At 36.0% G+C, this 23877-nt stretch overlaps 2 protein-coding genes across 2 annotated transcripts; both read left to right on the top strand.

The window, feature by feature from the left end:
• Positions 1–489: 489 nt before the first annotated feature.
• Positions 490–1481, top strand: LOC138338414 (uncharacterized). Its single transcript, XM_069289371.1, has 2 exons — positions 490–935; positions 1016–1481. Exons 1-2 carry the CDS (start codon positions 490–492, stop codon positions 1479–1481), a joined length of 912 nt encoding a protein of 303 aa, XP_069145472.1.
• Positions 1482–2778: 1297 nt separating this feature from the next.
• Positions 2779–3774, top strand: LOC138338413 (uncharacterized). The gene has a single exon (XM_069289370.1). The coding sequence runs from the start codon at positions 2779–2781 to the stop codon at positions 3772–3774; it is 996 nt and encodes a 331-aa protein (XP_069145471.1).
• The last annotated feature ends 20103 nt before the right edge of the window (positions 3775–23877 follow it).

Raw genomic sequence — 23877 nt, 5'->3', positions numbered from 1 at the left:
CCTTTCCTCGGGGGGCTGCGTTTCATGCCCGCAGGTGTAGATGCGCAGTTCGGTGATCCTCCCGCCTAGGATATCTACTCTGCTGATTGGGAGAGCTCCACTGTTCCGGAACCCAGTCGTTTTGGTACATAACTTTTGTGTAGTCTTTTGCTCGTCTATGGGTATGGCGGGGCCCTGTCCCGTCGAGTTTTACTAATGTACTCTTAGAGGTCTGTGGACATTATGTGGGTTGTATATATATGTTTTGGATAATGGTCTGGACATGGTTTGTTTGGGATGTCCGTTTGTACAGGGGCAGCCTTGTCGGCTGCGTACATCATTATGCTTTGAATAGTGGCGGCCTTGTCGGCTCGCGTATGCTGTTATGATTGAACGGTTATGACTCCTTATGAGACAGGTCCTCTTATATATATATGACGTTGGGGTTGGCTTGATTTGATTAAATTCCATATTGTCTTAGTTTCAATTGGTCATACTTAGCAGGTTTGTATGTGGGTGTCCAAAACGGGCACTAATCACGGCCTATCGGGTTGGGTCGTGACAATAAGAGTTAAAAGTAATAATGTGAGATCAGTTCTTCAAGGAATTGCACCTGGTTGGAAGGCTCTACACAACTATGATGACAGTCCTAAAGGGAGGATATGGCTGATATGGGATGACAATTGGTATGAGGTCAAGAAGATTACCAACTCTGTTCAAATGTTGCATTGTCAGGTCAATGAAAGAAGCAAAGGCTACCAATTCATCTTAACTGTAGTGTATGGTCTGAATACAGTTGAACAGAGAAAGAGTTTGTGGAAAGAAATGGAAACTCTATCTAAAGGTATTACTCAACCTTGGCTTATAGTAGGGGATTTTAATGCTATAATGTCTGATAAGGACAGATTAGCTGGGGTGCCTGTTACCACTAATGAGATAAAAGACCTTGGGAATGTGTGAGAGAAATAGGGGTTAATGAACTACAGTGGACAGGGAACTACTATACCTGGACTAACAAGCAATGTGGGGAGAACAGAATTTCAAGCAGAATAGATAGAGCTTTTGGAAATGATGAATGGATGGACAAATGGGGACATGTAAGTGTAGATTATGGGAATCCTAGCATTTCTGATCACAGTTGCATGGTGTTAATTCTTCAACAAACTCCTCAGCATGGGAAAGGTGGATTTAAATTCTTCAATGTTTGGACTGAGCATGACAGTTTTATGCACATGGTAGAAACCATATGGGGTAAAGACTATGGCTATAGTAAAATGAAACAGGTGTGGTGTAAGCTGAAAGACCTACAACCTGTCCTTAAGCAATTAAACAGGAAAGAGTTTAAGTACATAGGGAAACAGATTGAGATGGCTAGAATGGAGGTAGCAAATATTCAAACTCAGCTAAGTGTTCAAGTTACTGATGAGCTGATTATGCAGGAGAAAGAGATGTTGATTAAACTTGAAAAATGGTCTTTGATTGAAGAAAGTGCCTTGAGATAGAAGTCAAGGATAAAATGGATACAGTTAGGGGATGCAAATAATAAGTACTTCAGCTCAGTTATTAAAGAGAGAAATCAAAAGAAGCAAATAAGAAGTATCATGTCATTGAAAGGTGAAATGCTGTATGATCCACAAAGTATTCAAGAGGAGTTTGTGGTGTTCTATAAGGGACTTATGGGGACCTCAGCAGGTAAACTACCAGCCATCAATGTACAAGTGATGAAAAGGGGGCCTATATTGACAAAGGAGCAGAGATTACAGTTGTGCACTGCAGTAACTGAGCAAGAGATTTATGATGGACTAAAATCCATTGGGAATGATAAAGCACCTGGGGTGGATGGGTTCAATGCCTTCTTCTTTAAGCACACTTGGCAGATCATTAAAGATGATATCATTGAGGCTGTTAAGAGTTTTTTCATAACTGGTAGGCTGCACAAAGATTTCAATTGTACTCTTGTGTCTCTCATACCAAAAGTTCAGAACCCAAAAACTGTGAAAGAGTATAGGCCTATAGCTTGTTGTACTGTGATGTATAAGATCATATCCAAAGTACTAACCAACAGGATGCATGGTGTGATACAGTCTGTCATTTGTGATAGTCAGGCAGGTTTTATTCCGGGAAGGAAAATTGCTGATAACATAGTGCTGGCACATGAGCTGGTTAAGGCTTATACCAGGAAACATATTTCTCCTAGAAGTATGCTGAAGATTGATCTGCAGAAAGCCTATGACTCATTGGAATGAGATTATTTGGAGCAAGTTATGTTTGGACTAGGATTTCCAAAGATGTTTGTACAGTGGATAATGAAGTGTGTTAAAATAGTGAACTAGTCCATAGTAGTGAATGGACAGACTTCACAGAGTTTTGAAGCAGCAAAAGGTTTGAGACAAGGGGATCCAATGTCACCTTTCTTGTTAGCCATAGCTATGGAGTACCTGAGCAGGCTTCTTAAGGGGCTTAAAGAAGATAAAAAGTTCAAGTATCATCCTAAGTGTTCTAAACATGATATCACTCATCTATGTTTTGCAGATGATCTTCTACTATTTGCTAGAGGTGATCTAGAATCTATTAAAGCTGTTCAAATGTGTTTTACTCAATTTTCTCAAGCTTCTGGTTTACAAGCAAACTTAAGCAAGAGTTCAATATATTGTGGAGGGGTGCAGCAGGAAGTTAAAACAACAAATTGTGCAGCAACTGGGATACAAGATGGAAGAACTTCCCTTTAAGTAGTTAGGTGTGCCTTTGTCATCCAAGAAGATGTCAGTAATGCAATGGTACCCACTCATTGAGAAAATTATGGCTAGAATCAACTCATGGACAGCTAGGAAGCTATCATATGCAAGTAGAGCTCAGCTAGTTCAGACTGTGCTGTTTGGTGTTCAGGCTTACTGGGCACAATTATTCATCTTCCCAGCTAAGATAGCTAAACTGATAGAAAGCATGTGTAGAAGCTATCTATGGTCTGGAGCAGGACAGATTACCAAGAAGGCATTAATAGCTTGGGAGAGAGTCTGTTGGCCTAGAAGTGAGGGAGGATTGGGATTGATAAACATGCATATCTGGAATAGAGCAGCTATAGCCAAGCTTTGCTGGGACTTAGAAAATAAGGAAGACAAACTTTGGATAAAGTGGATACATACTTATTACTTAAAAGGGCAGAATGCATGGCAGAAGAGAGAACAAGCAAGCTGGATGATCAGGAAAATAATGCAGGCTAAAATCATAGTAGATCAAGTCCAATTAAAAGAAGGAAAAGGGATGGTGAAAAAGCTCTATGACTATCTAAGAGGGGAGCAAGCTAAGCCTGAATGGAAAGGTCTAATGTTTAAGAATGCAGCCAGGCCAAAAGCTATCTTCACACTTTGGATATTGCTTAATAGGAAGCTAGCAACAGTTGATAGATTAGCTAAATGGGGAGTGGTACATGATCCAACCTGTGTACTGTGTAAAGGTGCTGATGAAAGTCTAGATCATTTGTTTTTACAATGTCACTTTGCAGAAGAAGTATGGGAAAGAGTACTAACATGGGCTGGTTTCTACAACAACAGACCAAGGACTTGGATACAGTTCATGCATTGGAGTATACAAAATGGGAAAGGGAAGACAACAAAAGCTCAACTGTTTCAGACAATTATGGCTGAAGGTGTCTATGCTATATGGAATAAAAGAAATAAGAGAATTTTTGAAGACAAGAAGTGCTTGATAGATGAGGTAATCAATAAGATAGCCTATGTTACTATTGCTAGATCTCCTATTAGTATTAACAATGTCATAAGTCATAGGAAGATTTGAAGTAGTTAGTAGTTTGGTGTTATTTTGATATGTTGTTTTTTAGAGTAAGCATGGTGTGATAGCTGCTTTGTTTTGTAATGTTGTTACGGTAATTAATGAAGATAGTTACCAAAAAAATAAATAATAAAAAAAATAAAAAAATAATAATAATAATAATAATGATAATAATAATAATAATAATAATGATAATAATAATAATAATAATGATAATAATAATAATGATAATAATAATAATAATAAAAATAAAAATGATAATAATAATAATAATGATAATAATAATAATAATAATAATAATAATGATAATGATAATAATAATAATAATAATAATAATAAAAATAATAATAATAATAATAATAATGATAATAATAATAATAATAATAATAATAATAATAATAATAATAATAATAATAATAATAAAAATAATAATAATAATAATAATAATAATAATGATAATGATAATAATAATAATAATAAAAATAATAATAATAATAATAATAATAAAAATAATAATAATAATAATAATAATAATAATAATAATAATAACAATAACAATAATAACAATAACAATAATAATAATAATAATAATAATAATAATAATAATAATAATAATAATAATAACAATAACAATAATAACAATAACAATAATAAGAATAATAATAATAATAATAATAACAATAATAATAATAATAATAACAATAATAATAATAATAACAATAATAATAATAATAATAATAACAATAATAATAATAATAAGAACAATAATAATAATAATAACAATAATAATAATAATAACAATAATAATAATAATAACAATAATAATAATAATAATAATAATAATAATAATAATAATAATAATAATAATAATAATAATAATAATATTAATAATAATAATAATAATAATAATAATAATAATAATAATAATAATAATAATAATAATTATAATAATTATAATAATAATAATAATAATAATAATAATAATAATAATAATAATAATAATAATAATAATAATAATATTTTTAGATGGTTGTTTATTTGAAAGGACTGATATCATCTTGACCTTGTATGACTTCTAATTAACGCTTGTGGATCTCGATAGAGTCTTTAATGGAGTTTATAATCTCCTGTCCATTTCATTATTCATGGAATAGAGAATTATATGAAAAATTACATCAATGGCATTTCTTTAAAAATGATATCATCTTTTTGTAATTTTATCAACTTGGGTGATACGTCGACCCATTCAACATATAGTATTTTGTATTTCTCTGGCAGTATATTTATAGATGGACCATATAAAATCAACCATTGGCAAAACCAATTTGGTATATACTGCTTATGAACGTGAGAGCATATTTTTATAAACTGTGAATCTTTTCTATTAGAGTTTTCATATAACAAGGTATTATTAAAGCTCTCAATATAATCCCAGTAATTAAACTTGAGTGCATTTTTTTTGTTATGGATGGGTGCATTTTCTTTCTTTCATCGTGCTTATTTCCCATTCTTCTGGGGTGAATATCATTTTTATACTAAATTTTGAAAAGCTATAAACCTTTTTAGTATTGGCTAGGTAAAAGTGCTCAAATTCAGCTGACCCAGTAGATGAGAGTATTATCTCATAATACATTCTATATTTATAAGTTGGGACAACATATGATGTTGTATCAAAATACCTGGTCATTATTTGCCATGAATCGTCTTCCCATTGTAAATATATGGGCTCAAGAAGAAGTATTACTTTATCTTTCTCATTTTTATCATATACTTCAATATTTTCATTTCCTTTGTCAGTTACAACTGAAGAATAGGATGGTGGGTTATTACCTTGAGCTTGTTTGGATTGTATAATATTCATGAATTCTTTGTACATTTGATGTTCAGTGTTAATTCCCAATGTGCTTGTATATGCTCCTACAATGTTTGAAGTTGTTAGCTTCTGATTTCCTATTTAGTCCAAGATATTATTTCTTCCCATGAGTGCTTTTCCTCTACTTTCCTCTATTAGAGGAAGAATTTCCCGATGGCCGCATCACTCCTGGTATTAATAGATAAAGAGTTATTAACTTAAATATTCTCTAGTAAAAAAATCGGGAAGACTATTATATGTTCCCTTTTTATAATGTATTTCAAAATCAAAAGGTGCTAACAAAGCTTGCCATCTTACAAGCATTTGTTTTGAAACATCATGTTTTACATATTTATTAAAGATGAATTTCTCTGCTTGACACTTATGATAGATTTTTGATTATATAAATCTCCTTGGAATTTTAAAAAACTTTTAACTATAGCCAAAATTTCTTTAGCTATAATAGATTTTTTTTGAATATTATTCAATTTTCCAGAATAGAAGTGTATGAGGTATTCTTGTTTTTTCATTAGGAGAAATTTGTTTTAAAATTCCCCCGTAGCCAATATCAGAGGCATCTGTTTTCACTATCTTCTGCCAATTCGAATTGGCTAAAGTGAGGCATGGTAGGTTATTAACCTTTGTCTTAATGTTTTTGACTGCTTTAGTATGATTATCAGTTCAAGCTTTAGGATTTTTTCTAAGTCTATCATATAGTATAGTTGTGTCTTTAGACAAATCTTTTATAGAAAGAGAGATGTAATTTAAACTTACCAAGAATCATTGGATCTAAGTTTCATTAGTAATAACATCAGGGAATTTTGATGCAAACTCTTTACTTCTTTAGATGAGAATATTTTTTTCTTTTTCAATATTATGACCTAAGAATCTAACATTAGTTTGGAAAATATGCATTTTTGGTCTAGATATAACCAAACCATTTTGAATAATAATTTTCTTAAATAGATCAAGATGTTTAAAATCCATTTATATGATTTTTGGAAATACCAAAATATCATCTATACATACATTGATAAAATTGCTAAAGTGATTAAAAATATCATTCATAGTTTTTTGAAATTTCGAAGGAGCATTTCTTAATTCAAAAGGCATAATATTCCATTCATATTATCCCATTGGGACGTTAAATGCTGTCTTATATTTATCTTCTTCATAAGTTTGAATTTGCCAATAACCTGATTTTAAATCAAAATTTGAAAATATAATAGCTTCATGAAGTCGATCCAATAAATCTTTTTTATTGGGGATAGGATATCTGATCCATTTTAAAATTTTATTTAGCGGTTTATAATTTATGACAAATCTAGGTACTCCTTTCTCTTGTTCTGCTTGTTTATTAACATAAAAAGCAGTACAAGACTATGAAGATTTTGAAGGTCTTATTAAACCCTTTTGGAGAATATTATCAATCTCTTTTTTTACATAAATTTAGATATTTCGAATTTATTTGGCATGGTCTTGCCTTAGTGGGAATATTATCTTCAAAAAATTCTTCTTCATAAGGAAGACTCACCACATGACTCTTCCTTTCCCAAAATACATTTGGGTGGTCTCCACATATTTGTAGAGAAAATTGACTCTTCAAAATCTCAATGTTTCCTTGGATTTTAGGATTTTGTAAAGTCTCTTCAATTGTAAGATTACAAATCGCATTTTTAAGAAAATTAATTTTGTTTATTTTTTTAAAGAGATCATATCTTTAATCTCATTAACGAATTTTGAAAATGGTTGAGATATCAAATCTATTCTTATTTTTCTTCCTTCGAAAGTACCAGTAATTCCAGTCTCATTTCATGAATTTGCAAGATATATATGCCAGTAAAAAGTCATTCCTAGAATGATTTCGTTAGAAATATTTTTTATTAAAACAAAGCTTTCAGGCATACATATATCATTTGTACATATATATGCTTTAGGAATTTTATATTCAATATCCATTTTATGACCACTAGCATTACGAAGACTATGTGTAGTCTTTTTAAAATATCTTGATGGAATTAATCCTTCTTGAATGCAATTTAAATCAGCTCCACTATCAATTAGAGCAATGAAATCCTTTTTAGGTTATAATCAATAAAAGAGTAATTTTTGCTAAAGGTTTATGTGTTGTAATTAGCTCAATAGTTTCTAAAAATAAATTCTCATTATCAATAGACTCACTAGGGATGTCAGGAAGATTACTTTTTGGAACATTATAGGAGGATCATCTTCAGCTATGACATGTTTTCTATGATGATTTTTGTCCTTACTTTCTATGTAAGTAATTCTTTTTATCAAGAATCATATTATGGCTTTTGAGAAAAGATATTTCTTTTTTGAGATTATTTATCTCCTCAACCAAGTCTTGGATTGTAGTAGGAATGTGATCCCTTTGAGACCTCAGTTTTAGTTGTCTTCTTACCTCTGCCATGGTATAAACATTATTATGAATAGGATTTCATTAGGAATTCTAGTATTATTAGTAGACGTGTTGATATTACCAATTTTGTCGATAATTTGGGACCTTAATGTTGGGTCATCAATCATCCTAAGAATTTATATTCAATTGTCATTACTTATAATAACGATGTTTAAGTCCTTGAACTGAGAGTATAACTGATAGAATTCATCCTTATCTTTATCAAAAGGTTGGCCATTCTGGCAAGATGTAATTTTTCCTCAGATGAGGACATTTAGTCTTGTTCATGATGAACTTTTAGGTCTTCACTAGTAGAGGATTCCTCTCCGTCACTATTATTAGAACTTAAATTTATAAAGAGGAATTCGATGTACTGTAGTTTTACGGTAATTTTAATGTTTTTTCCTTAGGTTTCGTGTGTGTCTAAAGATTTTTTATATTAGTTTTAATGTATTTTTCTCTTTGTTTGCAGGAAATCTGTCCAGAATGAAAACGCAAAAGAATTATGCTGAAACTGCAGAAGTGACTACCAACGGAGCTATCGACAGTCCGTTAGTGGCCACCATCGTATGAAGGAAAGAAATTGAATGAAGATTTGGGGAATTCTGACTAAGTGTGGGGCTACGGAGGCTCTTGACGGACCGTCATCTCCGCGACAGATTGTGCTGCACATCCGTCATCGTCAACAGAAAGTAGCCCCAATACCCATCTTGAAAAGCAGATAAGTTTGGAACGACGGATGGCCACGACAATGGACCACGATGGTTCATCGTGGCCTTGACGTCCGTCATCTAGGTTTTCGACTCAGACGCGGTTTTTGGGTAGATTTTTCTTAAATAGAGTTCCCTCTTTTGTTAGGACTCTAGTATTATAAATACTTGTAAAAACCTCATTTTGAGGTTAAACTCTTGGGTATTTTTTAGATTTTGCTGTTCTAGTTGTGAAATTGTGATTTTGGAAATTATTCTATTTTCAGGAAATCGTTTATTGCAAGCTTATTGATTAATTCATGTAATTTTTTGGGTTTTCTTCAATCTCATCAAAGTAAGTGCATGAATTATTACCAAACTAATATGAATTGTGTGATTATTAACATGGGTAACTAAAATCCATAGCTAGGGTTGTGGGAACCTTGGGTAATTCAAAAGGTAAAAACTAGTTGAAATAATAATCCTAGAATAGTGTCTTGCATGTATTGATAATTTTTTCGTTTAGAAGTCTTTTTAATGAGTGCACGTGTTAGAACTTGCCTTGTTGCTACTTGCCGGACCAAGGAGGCAGATAATAAGAAAAGAATTACCAATGTAGATTTAGTATATACTATCTAATAGGCCAGTGTCAATTAGTGCGAAGTAACAACTAATACATACATCGATTATGATGCTTAATATGAGGTAAAGGTAAGGTTTAGTAAAGCATACACACGTAGCCAGACCAAGGTGCGAAGTGAAATTCCCAAGTTGCTGGACCAAGGAATTAGGGATACATAACTTATCACTTTGCATGCAAGATACTAGGAAAGAATTGTTATAGCTAGAATCACCGCGCTGTGAACCTGTGGGGAAAACTTAAGCCCTAGTTACTTTCATTACTTGATAAAAATCAAATCTTTGAACTTGCCACTTGTTTACTTAGACATAGCTAATTACATTCGTTACTTAAAACCCCCTTTTTGTTACTTGTTTTCGGAAAGGACTTAACTAAATAAAAGTAATAGTAGATTAAAGTTAAGTCTAAATCATTTTCATCGTGGGATCGACCCTAACCTCATAGTTGGGTTCATTACTTGATACGATCGCTTATACTTCTTTTCGAGAAGTAAATTTGAGTGTATCAAATTTTAGCGCTGCTGCCGGGGAAAATGGCTTTTAGATTAACTTTAAGCTTATTACCAAAGTTTAGTCAACATTTTCCTAATTTTACTTTTTCTCTTTGTTTTTGTCTTTTGCAGATCTAACTTTCATGTATGCCAAGTACGCGTAGTAGAGGAGAACACATACTCTCACCCGACCCCGAATTAGAGCGTACACTATGCAGAATGAACCAAAATTTGGACATTCTTGATGATGATCACAACCCAAAAATTCCACCACCGGTTGATGCTCATGATCAATTATTACCTGAAAATCATGGGGAAGGTGAAATACATAGGCAATCTCCCGCTCCGCGCTTTCAAGAGTATTATAGGGGATATCATAATATTACTGACTCTACGGGCCACTTGTCGTGCCTCTCCTACCACACGACCATACTTTCGTGGTAACTAGTAGTCTAATGCAAATGCTCACCGCTAGAGGTTTGGTTTCGGGGCTACCTTCTGAGGATCCACATGCTCACATCGCCAAGGTGAGGTCAGTGTGTAAGAGTTGTGTAGGGAGGAATGATTTGAATATGGATGTAATTGGGTTGAAAGTGTTTCCACTCTCACTGACGGAAGAGGCCGCTATATGGTTTACCGAGATCCCCTGTAACTCAATCTACACTTGAAATCAATTGAAGGATGTGTTCTTAGCACGTTACTAACCGGTGTCTAAGAAGCTAAACCACAAAGATAGGGTGAACAACTTTGTTGCACTACCGGGAGAATCAGTCAGTATTTTCTTGGGATAGGTTCACTTCGTTCTTGAGAAGTGTCTCCAATCACCACATCGATGATGAGTCACTGAAAGAGTACTTCTATCGAGGACAAGATGATAATAATAAAGCAGTACTGGATACGATAGCGGGTACCTCAAAAAATCTTGGAGCACTAGAAAGTTAGATACTGGGAGAAACACTTATGCAGTGCAATCCGCACACAACCCAACCATAGATGAGATTTGTGAAGAAATTGATCAAATGAGAACTGATCTTGGTTTGGTGTTGTAACACGTCACTATGGGTGCGGAAAAGGTAAATGTATTGAACTACTTGTCAAAACTATCACCGCCGACTGATGAGTATTCCTATGAGGAGGACTCCTATGCGGTAAATAAGCAGACGGGGGTTTTTCGACCAAACGCCCAAGGCTCCAATCAAGAGATTGGCGCAAATGTCAAGGAAATCAAGGTCGGAACTATGGTAATTACAATCGAGAGGGTCATTATATCCAAGATAGAATTATAACCGCAACAACAACTTCAACCGGGGTAACTATGGTAACAGAAATGACAGGAGTGGGCCCTATGTTCCACCTCAAAATCGTGAAGTTTCTCCTAGGGATGGTGGAGGTAGTATGGCGCGAGTTGAGGATATGTTGCAGAAAATGATGAGGATTTTTGATACTAGTGATGAGCACACTAAAGAGTTGAGGAGTGACTTAGAAAGTATTGGGCAAAAAGTTGATGCACATGCAATCTCGATCAAGCATCTTGAATTGCAAATGGCCCAATTGTCTTTGACTATGAACCCACGCCAACCAGGTACTCTTCCTAGCGATACTGTCCAAAATTTGAATAATGATGGACATTAAATGTGTAACGACCCGTTTAGTCGTTTTGAGCAACAGACTTCAATTTTGGAAAAACTGGCAGAAGCGACGGACCCCACGACGGAACGTCATGGGCACGACGGACCGTCGCAGGGTCTCGTTTCAAAACACTTAGAAAATCTAAAATTGGGTACTGAAAATCGACTCTCTAAACTTTGTGACGGAATGGCAGGACGGACCGTCACAGGTGTGACGGACCGTCACAGGTGTGACGGACCGTCACAGACCCTTGGTGGAAATATTGGGTCTCTGAACCTTGCGACGACCTGCAGGACGGACCGTCGCAGGCACGACGGCCCGTCACAGGTTGCGCAAATCCCAGGCAGAATCGGATTTCCTTACACGTTTTAAGGGACGTTTTGGGACTATTCTTTCCTTAATTATAGATTTCGTGGGTTTATATTAATAACTCAAATTCTTGGGGGTTAAAAGAGGTAACCCTAAGTTAATTAATGGGGTATTATTGCCATCTTTTATTCTTAATTATATACTAATTAGGGTAAAAGAAAGAGGGTTTGAATAAGAAAAAAAAGAAAGAGAACGAGTAGAGAGAGAGAAACGAAGAGGATAGCAAGGATTTTGAGAAGATAGCTTGTTGATCGCAATTCTTCGGTGGAGGTAGGTTATGGTTTCTCTTACGATATTCGTAGTAAACTCTTAATAGAGAATGATATGTATTGATAATATTGTAACCCTGCAATATGCTTATTTGTATGCTTGCATGAATATGATTATGTGATTGTGATAAGATAAGCATGATGAAAATATTGAATCCCAAATCTTGAAAAGAAACTTTAATATACATTATTAATGATGATGCCTTGGTATAGAAGAAGGCTTGATGAATTAAAGTAATGGGATTGATGATTCCTTGGTATAGAAGAAGGCTTGATGAATTAAAGTAATGGGATTGATGATGTCTTGGTATAGAGAAGGTCTGATGATTTACAGAATGATGTAGGGGATCGGGTGTCACGAACCGACACGTAGAATTAGGGGATTGGGTGTCACGAACCGACACGTAAAATTAGGGGATCGGGTGTCACGAATAGACACGTAGAATTAGGGGATCGGGTGTCACGAACCGACACGTAGAATTAGGGGATCGGGTGTCACGAACTGACACGTAGATATAGGGGATCGGGTGTCACGAACCGACACGTAGATATAGGGGATCGGAGTGTCACGTACCGACACAAGAGGAATAATGAATATGAGGGATCGGAGTGTCACGTACCGACACAAGAGAATTAAAGATAATGAATCTTGAAAGATGTTAATATACTCAATCTAACGAACATAATTCCCAAATGAGTATGGTGTTGAGGCTTGAGCCCTCATGGATGAACTTGATGGTACTTATTGATGATTATAATACTTGTTGTGGCTACATGTTGAGTTTTATAGTTGATTTACGATAATATTGATATATACTGTTCCCTATTTTGAGTTGGCCGATAATATCTACTCAGTACCCGTGTTTTGTACTGACCCCTACTTTTATGTTTTCTTCTTGTTTATTTGTGGAGTGCAGCAAACGTGCCATCGTCTTCAACTCAACAGTAATTCAAGCCAGTCTTACTACATCGGAAATTCAGGGTGAGCTAATGCTTCTAGCTTGGACTTGATCTTCTTCTTCAAGTCTTGATGCCTTGAACTTCCTGCATGGACTAGCTTCTTATGTATTTTTAGCTTTTAGAATACTCTTAGTTTAGTCATTTGATCGTAGATGTTCTTGTGATGATGACTTCCAGGTTTTGGGAATAATAGATGTTGATTATTGATAGTTATTGAATTGGTTTTATTAATGAGTTAAGTCTTCCGCATTATTTTCTGTTGTTATTACATTGAAATGTTAAGGTTTAGATTGGTTGGTTCGCTCACATAGGAGGGTAAGTGTGGGTGCCAGTCGCAACCCGGTTTGGGTCGTGACAAACTTGGTATCAGAGCATTAGGTTCATTGGTCTCATCACACAAGAACAGGTCTAGTAGAGTCTTAAGGAACGGTAGGGGGACGCCTTTACTTTTCCTTGAGAGGCTATAAGACTTTAGGAAAAAATTTCACTCTTTCATTCTTTCTTTCGTGCTACTACTTGAGTCCAATTGGTATCTAGGCGATACGAATTGGTATCTGACCATCTTCACTCTCTCTCGCAGATGGTTAGAACTAGAGCAACGACTACGCCAACACCAACACCAGCACCAGCGGGACAGAGTGCGTCTGAGCCAGCCACTGGGGCTGTAGCTCGAGGAAGAACAGCGGCAAGGGGTCGTGGAAGAGGTCGTGGGAGGACGTCCTCTAGAGGGAGAGGACAAGCACCTAGCCCATCTGATACTAGGGCAGTGACTCCTCCACCGACCGAGGAAGTAATAAGAGAAGGGGAGGATGGGGAAACTGAACAAGTGCAAAATGAGGAAATGCCACCCCAACCTACCCCAGAGATGATCAATCAGGTTCTGGCTTATCTTAGCGGGTTATCTGATCAAGGTCAGGCACCTCCAGTGTTTTCTGCGCCAACACCTCCGTTTTTAGAAGTACAACATGCGGCTACTATGGCTCCCCGCATGGATGTTCCATTGGACATAGACACATTTCCACGTCTGACTACTGGGCCTATAATGACAAATGATCAGCATGAACTTTTCAGTAAGTTCTTGAAATTGAAACCTCCAGTCTTCAAGGGTGCGGAATCTGAGGATGCTTATGATTTTCTGGTTGACTGTCACGAGCTACTGCACAAGATGGGTATAGTAGAACGGTTTGGTGTGGAGTTTGTGACTTATCAGTTTCAAGGGAACGCCAAAATGTGGTGGCGGTCACATGTCGAGTGTCAACCAATAGAGGCACCACCTATGACTTGGGCCTCATTCTCTAGTTTGTTTATGGAGAAGTATATCCCCCGGACTTTGAGGGATCGGAAAAGGGATGAGTTCCTGAGCCTAGAGCAAGGTAGGATGTCGGTTAATGCTTATGAGGCTAAGTTTCGTGCACTATCCAGATATGCCACTCAACTCTGTTTCAGTCCTCAAGAGCGGATTCGCCGGTTTGTGAAGGGGTTGAGGTCAGAATTGCGGATTTCGGCCTTACAGATAGCGGCAACGGCAAAATCCTTCCAAGAGGTGGTAGACTTTGTGATAGAAGTGGAAGGAGTGAAGCCAGACGACTTCACCGCAACATCAACATCAAAAAGGCTTCGAAAGGGAGGTGAGTTTAATGGTTCTTACACTAGAGGACAGGGTTCGGGAAGTTCCTCAGTCCGACCAATTCAGTCTTCACTACAGACTGTAGTTGGGGGACCACCTCAGACCGGTCAACACTTCTCCGAGGGGCATATGATCGACTCCAAAGAATGTTATGGATGTGGGAAGATTGGACATATTAGGAGAAATTGTCCCAAACCAAGTTACAGACCCCCAATAGCTAGAGGTAGAGGTGGTCATGGTAGAGGCCGTTTTTCTAGAGGGCGTGGTGGTCGAGGTAATAGTGGTCACCAAAACGGCAGAGGTAATGGGCAAACTGGGGCCACTACATCACAACATGGTAGGGGCAACGGACAGACGAACGATAGGGCCCATTGTTACGCTTTCCCTGGGCGGTCTGAAGAGGAGGCATCTAATGCTGTCATCACAGGTAATCTTCTGGTTTGTGATTGCATGGCTTCTGTATTGTTTGATCCTGGATCCACGTTTTCTTATGTATCTTCCTCATTTGCTAATGGTCTAAATTTACATTGTGAATTACTTGATATGCCTATTCGTGTTTCTACTCCGGTGGGTGAGTCTGTGGTAGTTGAAAAGGTATATAGGTCTTGTTTGGTGAACTTTGTGGGGAGCAACACTTATGTAGATTTGGTTATCTTAGAAATGGATGATTTTGACGTGATTCTGGGTATGACTTGGCTTTCTCCGCAATTTGCAATCTTGGATTGTAATGCTAAAACGGTGACGTTAGCCAAGCCTGGGACAGACCCGTTAGTGTGGGAGGGTGACTACACTCCCAATCCGGTCCGCATCGTCTCCTTTCTTTGTGCTAGGAAAATGATTAGTAAAGGGTGTTTAGCTTTCTTGGCACATCTCAAGGATGACACTACCCAAGTACCTTCGATTGAGTCGGTTTCAGTAGTTCGTGAGTTTCTGGATGTGTTCCCTGCAGATCTTCCTGGTATGCCACCGGATAGGGATATTGACTTCTGTATTGATCTTGAGCCCGGTACTCGCCCCATTTCTATACCCCCTTATAGAATGGCTCCCGCGGAGTTAAGAGAGTTAAAAGCACAACTTCAAGAGCTATTGAACAAAGGCTTCATTAGACCAAGTGCATCTCCTTGGGGTGCTCCGGTTTTGTTTGTAAAGAAGAAGGATGGGAGTTTTCGAATGTGTATAGACTACAGACAACTAAACAAGGTAACCATAAAGAACAAGTATCCTCTTCCCCGCATTGATGATTTGTTCGATCAGTTACAAGGTGCTTGTGTCTTCTCTAAGATTGACTTGAGATCCGGTTATCATCAATTGAAAATACGGGCAACGGATGTGCCAAAGACTGATTTTCGAACGAGGTATGGGCATTACGAATTTGTAGTGATGTCCTTTGGTCTTACGAATGCCCCTGCTGCGTTCATGAGCTTGATGAACGGGATTTTTAAGCCATATTTGGACCTCTTTGTGATCGTATTTATTGATGATATATTGGTATACTCAAAGAGCAAGAAGGAACATGAAGAGCATTTGAGAATGGTATTGGAAATGTTGAGGGAGAAAAAGCTTTATGCCAAGTTCTCTAAGTGTGAGTTTTGGCTAGATGTGGTGTCCTTCTTGGGGCACGTGGTTTCTAAGGATGGAGTGATGGTGGATCCTTCCAAGATTGAGACAGTGAAGAATTGGGTAAGACCTACTAATGTGTCAGAAATAAGGAGCTTTGTTGGGTTAGCTAGCTACTACCGCCGATTCGTCAAGGGATTCTCTTCTATCGCTTCCCAATTGACGAACTTGACTAAGCAGAATGTCCCATTTGTATGGTCGGATGAATGTGAGGAAAGCTTTCAGAAGCTCAAGACTTTGTTGACTACCGCACCTATCCTTACCTTGCCAGTAGAGGGTAAGAACTTCATTGTTTATTGTGATGCATCCTATTCTGGTTTGGGTGCAGTACTAATGCAAGAGAAGAGTGTGATTGCTTATGCTTCAAGACAATTAAAAGTGCATGAACGTAACTATCCCACTCATAATTTGGAATTGGCCGCGGTAGTGTTTGCATTAAAACAATGGAGACACTATTTATATGGGGTTAAGTGTGAGATCTATACGGATCATCGTAGCCTTCAGTATGTCTTTACTCAGAAAGATTTGAACTTAAGACAGAGGAGATGGATGGAGTTACTAAAGGACTACGATATCACTATCTTGTATCATCCGGGGAAGGCGAATGTTGTAGCGGATGCTTTAAGTAGGAAGGCGGGAAGCATGGGAAGTCTAGCTCACTTGCAAGCTTCTAGACGCCCATTGGCTAGAGAGGTTCAAACTCTAGCTAATGACTTGATGAGATTAGAAGTAAATGAGAGGGGAGGATTGTTGGCTAGTGTGGAGTCAAGATCTTCTTTTCTTGACAAGATTAAGGGAAGACAGTCTGATGATGAGAAACTGCGCAGAATTCAAGATAAGGTTTTGCGAGGAGGGGCTAAGGAGGCACAAATTGATGAGGAAGGTGTTTTGAGGATCAAGGGAAGGTTATGTGCACCCCGAGTTGATGATTTGATCAACACTATTCTGACAGAGGCTCATAGTTCGAGGTATTCTATACATCCGGGTGCAACCAAGATGTATCGTGACCTAAAACAACACTTTTGGTGGAGTAGAATAAAGCGTGACATTGTGGATTTTATTGCCAAATGTCCAAATTGCCAACAAGTAAAGTATGAACACCAAAGGCCCGGAGGAACACTTCAGAGAATGCCCATTTCGGAATGGAAGTGGGAAAGAATTGCAATGGATTTTGTGGTTGGTCTTCCAAAGACAATGGGTAAGTATGACTCCATTTGGGTGATTGTTGATAGGTTAACTAAATCTGCTCATTTCATTCCAGTCAAGGTGACTTACAATGCAGAAAAGTTAGCCAAACTTTACATCTCGGAAGTGGTGCGATTGCATGGGGTTCCACTATCCATCATATCAGATAGAGGTACGTAATTTACTTCTAAGTTTTGGAAAACATTGCATGCGGAATTGGGTACTAGATTGGACCTTAGTACTGCGTTCCATCCTCAGACCGATGGTCAGTCTGAAAGGACGATTCAAGTGTTGGAGGATATGCTTCGTGCATGTGTGATAGAGTTTGGTGGCCATTGGGATAGCTTCCTACCCTTAGCGGAGTTTTCATACAATAATAGCTATCACTCAAGCATTGACATGGCTCCGTTCGAAGCATTGTATGGTAGGAGATGTAGGTCTCCCATTGGTTGGTTTGACGCATTTGAGGTTAGGCCTTGGGGTACTGACCTTTTGAGGGATTCGATGGAAAAAGTGAAGTCTATTCAAGAAAAGCTTCTAGCGGCGCAAAGTAGACAAAAAGAATATGCAGATCGAAAGGTTAGAGACTTAGAGTTCATGGAAGGTGAACAAGTCTTGTTGAAAGTTTTGCCCATCAAAGGGGTGATGCGGTTTGGAAAAAGGGGTAAACTAAGTCCAAGGTACATTGGACCATTTGAAGTACTCAAGCGAGTAGTGGAAGTGGCTTATGAGTTAGCCTTGCCCCCAGGGCTGTCCGGAGTACATCCGGTATTCCATGTGTCGATGTTGAAAAGATACCATGGGGATGGAAACTACATCATCCGTTGGGATTCAGTTTTGCTTGATGAGAACTTGTCTTATGAGGAGGATCCTGTTGCTATTTTAGATAGAGAAGTTCGCAAGTTGAGGTCAAGAGAGATTGCATCCATCAAGGTGCAATGGAAGAATCGACCGGTTGAAGAAGCCACTTGGGAGAAGGAGGCGGATATGCGAGAAAGATACCCACATCTGTTTAAAGATTCAGGTACTCCTTTTCGCCCTTGTTTTCCTTCTTTTGATCGTTCGGGGACGAACGATGGGTAAATTGGTATCTAATGTAACGACTCGTTTAGTCGTTTTGAGCAACAGACTTCAATTCTGGAAAAACTGGCAGAAGCGACGGACCCCACGATGAAACGTCATGGGCACGACGGACCGTCGCAGGGTCTTGTTTCAAAACACTTAGAAAATCTGAAATTGGGTACTGAAAATCGACTCTCTGAACTTTGTGACGGAATGGCAGGACGGACCGTCACAGGTGTGACGGACCGTCACAGCTGCAGGATGGACCATCGCAGGCACGACGGCCCGTCACAAGTTGCGCAAATCCCAGGCAGAATCGGATTTCCTTACACGTTTTAAGGGACGTTTTGGGACTATTCTTTCCTTAATTATAGATTTCGTGGGTTTATATTAATAACTCAAATTCTTGGGGGTTAAAAGAGGTAACCCTAAGTTAATTAGTGGGGTATTATTTCCATCTTTTATTCTTAATTATATACTAATTAGGGTAAAAGAAAGAGGGTTTGAATAAGAAAAAAAGAAAGAGAACGAGTAGAGAGAGAGAGAAACGAAGAGGATAGCAAGGATTTTGAGAAGATAGCTTGTTGATCGCAATTCTTCGGTGGAGGTAGGTTATGGTTTCTCTTACGATATTCGTAGTAAACTCTTAATAGAGAATGATATGTATTGATAATATTGTAAACCCTGCTATATGCTTATTTATATGCTTGCATGAATATGATTATGTGATTGTGATAAGATAAGCATGATGAAAATATTGAATCCCAAATCTTGAAAAGAAACTTTAATATACATTATTAATGATGATGCCTTGGTATAGAAGAAGGCTTGATGAATTAAAGTAATGGGATTGATGATGCCTTGGTATAGAAGAAGGCTTGATGAATTAAAGTAATGGGATTGATGATGCCTTGGTATAGAGAAGGCCTGATGATTTACAGAATGATGTAGGGGATCGGGTGTCACGAACCGACACGTAGAATTAGGGGATCGGGTGTCACGAACCGACACGTAAAATTAGGGGATCGGGTGTCACGAGCAGACACGTAGAATTAGGGGATCGGGTGTCACGAACCGACACGTAGATATAGGGGATCGGAGTGTCACGTACCGACACAAGAGGAATAATGAATATGAGGGATCGGAGTGTCACGTACCGACACAAGAGAATTAAAGATAATGAATCTTGAAAGATGTTAATATACTCAATCTAACGAACATAATTCCCAAATGAGTATGGTGTTGAGGCTTGAGCCCTCATGGATGAACTTGATGGTACTTATTGATGATTATAATACTTGTTGTGGCTACATGTTGAGTTTTATAGTTGATTTACGATAATATTGATATATACTGTTCCCTATTTTGAGTTGGCCGATGATATCTACTCAGTACCCGTGTTTTGTACTGACCCCTACTTTTATGTTTTCTTCTTGTTTATTTGTGGAGTGCAGCAAACGTGCCATCGTCTTCAACTCAACAGTAATTCAAGCCAGTCTTACTACATCGGAAATTCAGGGTGAGCTAATGCTTCTAGCTTGGACTGGATCTTCTTCTTCAAGTCTTGATGCCTTGAACTTTCGGCATGGACTAGCTTCTTATGTATTTTTAGCTTTTAGAATACTCTTAGTTTAGTCATTTGATCGTAGATGTTCTTGTGATGATGACTTCCAGGTTTTGGGAATAATAAATGTTGATTATTGATAGTTATTGAATTGGTTTTATTAATGAGTTAAGTCTTCCGCATTATTTTCTGTTGTTATTACATTGAAATGTTAAGGTTTAGATTGGTTGGTTCGCTCACATAGGAGGGTAAGTGTGGGTGCCAGTCGCAACCCGGTTTGGGTCGTGACAAAATGGCAGTCACAACTTGAGGTAGTAAGCAAACCATTGACCCACCGATGCCATCTGGGATAGAAAATGTGATAAGAGGCGATTATAAGGTAGTGGAGGTTAGTGGTGAGTTAGATGATAAAACGGGGAAAGAAGTTGAGGAACCCCAAAAGGTGAACCCTATTCCTAGACCATCACCTCCATTCCCACAAAGGTTAGTGGAAAAGACCGAGGATGGTAAATATCGGCGTTTTATCACTATGCTCAAACAACTTTCCATCAATGTCCCTTTGATAGAAGCTCTTGAACAAATGCCTGGTTATTCCATGTTCATAAAAGATATGGTCACTAAGAAAAGATCGATCAGTTTTGAGGATGATGATAGAATGCAACATTGTAATGCTATTTCTTCAAGGTTTCTAGTGCAAAGAAAGAAGATCCGGGTGCCTTCATTATTCCATGTACAATCGGGTTATTACACTTTGCAAAAGCATTATGTGATCTTGGGGTAAGAATAAGTCTCATGCCTCTCTCTATTTACAAGAAGTTAGGTTTGGGAGACCCAAAGCCCACTGCGATGCGGCTACTGATGGCTGATCGAACAGTGAAGAGGCCTATTGGAATGCTCCACGATGTGTTATTTAAGGTGGAGTCATTCATATTTCTGACCAATTTAGTGATTTTGGATTGTGAGGTTGATTTTGAGGTGCCTATTATTCTTGGGAGACCATTCCTTGCTACGGGTAGAGCGTTGGTTGATATGGAGAAAGGGCAAATGAAATTTCGGTTGAATAATGAAGAAGTGCCTTTCAAAATTTGTAGGTCTATGAGGCAGAGTGGTGAGAGTTATTACATTCTGGTAATTCCATAACCCTTGATAGAAAAACATCCTTGTACGATCTAAGGAGTGTAAGGATTTTGCATATGAGATTTTGGAACATAATCCTAATGGTTTCACTATTATTTGATCGTTTCGATGTAAATACAGGTTCGTTTACAGTTCATGAAATCTAAGAATGGAAAGAACTTTTATGGTTCCAACGCGGCCCAAACAATGACTTATTCACAACTAACATGTGCCTTACCAGGAACATCGGACTAAGCCAAGATCTTTCCATCCCTGGACTACATTACTTTGACCTTAGATACATCAGAACAACAACAACAACAACAATAACAACAACAATAATAATAATGATAAAATTTATTAATAATAATAATAGTAATAATAATAATAATAATAATAGTAATAATAATAATAATAATAATAATAATAATAATAATAACAACAACAACAACAACAACAACAACAACAATAATAATAATAATAGCAATAATAATAATAATAATAATGAAAGCAATAGTAATAATAATAATAATAATAATAATAATAATAATCATAATAATAATAATAGGAATAGTAATAATAATAATAATAATAATAATAATAATTATAATAACAATAATAATAATAATAATAATAATAATTAGAATAATACTAATAATAATAATAATTAGAACAACAACAACAACAACAACAATTACAATAATAATAGTTAAAATAATAATAATAATAATAACAATAATTAGAATAATTAGGATAAGAATAATTAAAATAATAATAAGAATAATAACAACAACAACAATAATAATAATAATAGTAACAATAATAACAACAACAACAACAACAATAATAATAATAAGAAGAAGAAGAAGAAGAAATAAAAGTAATAATAATAATAGTAATAATAATAATAATAATTATAGTAATACTAATAATAATAACAAGAATAATAATAATAATAATAATAATTAGAATAATAATAATAACAATAAGAATAGTAATAATAATAATTCATATCCAAATTGATCATTTCATCATGTTATTGAAAGTCTTCACATTCCACATTTTACAGCTCATAACCCGAATCATTAAATCATTCACATCCATAATCAACTCTTAAAAAAAGAATAAGTTATATTGACAATCCAATTGAAAGCAAGAATTATAGATTAAGCAAACTATATTATGATATAGACTACAAAAAGATAAAAAATTAATTAAAAAATGTAATTGTGTATATATCAATACACGTTAAAAGAATCATTGACAGAGAAATGTTCCAGAGTATATATTTTATGTTTGAAGAATTATACATCACTTATTTTTGAAAAATCAATTAAACTCAGAATTTAAAGAAAAAATAATTTTTAAAAAGAGTTGCCACTTAATTTTTTTTATTGTAAGAAATAAATAAAACTTGTAATTTTTCAAAGACTTAAACAATCAAATATTTGAAAGAAAACCCCAAGGGGGTTCGTTGTTTAATTACCACTTCGAGAAGGGCTTAAGCATTTGAAGCATCCGCTAACGTGTGATTGACCTATGATTTGACTAAAACTTGACTAACTTTGAGAGTTAATAAAATAACACATTTTTTACTTGAAAGAAAATGGACTTAACATAATTTATAAAATTATATCTAAGTAAAGTATTAAATAAATATATAAAATTTAAAAATTTCAATTGAACATGATAACTATCTTTTAGAAATTTAATTAAATTACATTCAACTAAAACAAAGGTTAAAAAGTTAATACATATAAACAAATAAGAAGAAGAAAGGAAGTAAAGTCAAAATTTGGGCTATTGTCCCAACATGTCCTAACTCTAAAAAGAGAGTCAACCACAAATAGAAGGATTCCAGCCTATTATCTTCTCCTGGACCTGCTGTGCAAAACAAAAATTCGGCTTGGCCTATTCTCATGTCTAAAAGACTGAATATACACCAATTGTATACCACTGTATATAAGTTATATTTCGTTTCTTATTTTTGTATATCAGATTGTATACCAAGTTTATATAGTCTAGTACATCTTTCAATATATGTATTTTTTTTGACTCTGAATTTTTTGCACTCAATCCGTATATCAATGTATATTGATTGCATACGGATTGTATATCAGTTTATTTTCAGCTTTTCATGACCTGTATTTTGCTTTTGCAACCAGTATTTCATTTTTTTCACTTGAATACTCAACAATAGGCAAGGAATGAAGTCCATTAGACTTGAATTGAATTTACATGCATAAAAATAAAATTACATAAAAACCATGTTCGATCCATGAGATACAAGTTGCAGTCTCCAAATATTGGTACAGTAAATTACTATTGTATCGATTTTTGGAAAGTACAACTAGGAGATGTAAATATGATATATCTACTCATGCAAGGGTTGGAACTTTATTGAGAAAAAAGATTACTAATCATTAAATATAGAAAATAAAGGCTCATGAGCAATGAATAAAATAAAGGCTCATGAGCAAGAAGAATTCATAATACTTAACAAACACAAGCAAAGAGATTAACAAATAAACAAACAAAATCAAACCACAATATCTATGTTTTTAAAGTAGTAACTAGTCCTAGTTATATTCGAAATAAACCAACCAAACTACAATGATTAA

This window comes from Solanum lycopersicum, chromosome 9, assembly GCF_036512215.1.
Source record: "Solanum lycopersicum chromosome 9, SLM_r2.1".
In the NCBI taxonomy this organism is placed as follows: domain Eukaryota; kingdom Viridiplantae; phylum Streptophyta; class Magnoliopsida; order Solanales; family Solanaceae; genus Solanum; species Solanum lycopersicum.
This window is presented reverse-complemented; position numbering and strand designations above follow the sequence as displayed.

What these genes read in the sequence shown, in the direction of transcription:
- LOC138338413 (XM_069289370.1), top strand. Translation starts at nt 2,779, where the DNA reads ATGGCTAGAATCAACTCATGGACAGCTAGGAAGCTATCATATGCAAGT.
- LOC138338414 (XM_069289371.1), top strand. Translation starts at nt 490, where the DNA reads ATGTGGGTGTCCAAAACGGGCACTAATCACGGCCTATCGGGTTGGGTC. An exon ending in ATAAAAGACCTTGGGAATGT is followed by an intron (nt 936 to 1,015) that starts GTGAGAGAAATA and finishes TGGGGAGAACAG; the next exon opens with AATTTCAAGCAGAATAGATA.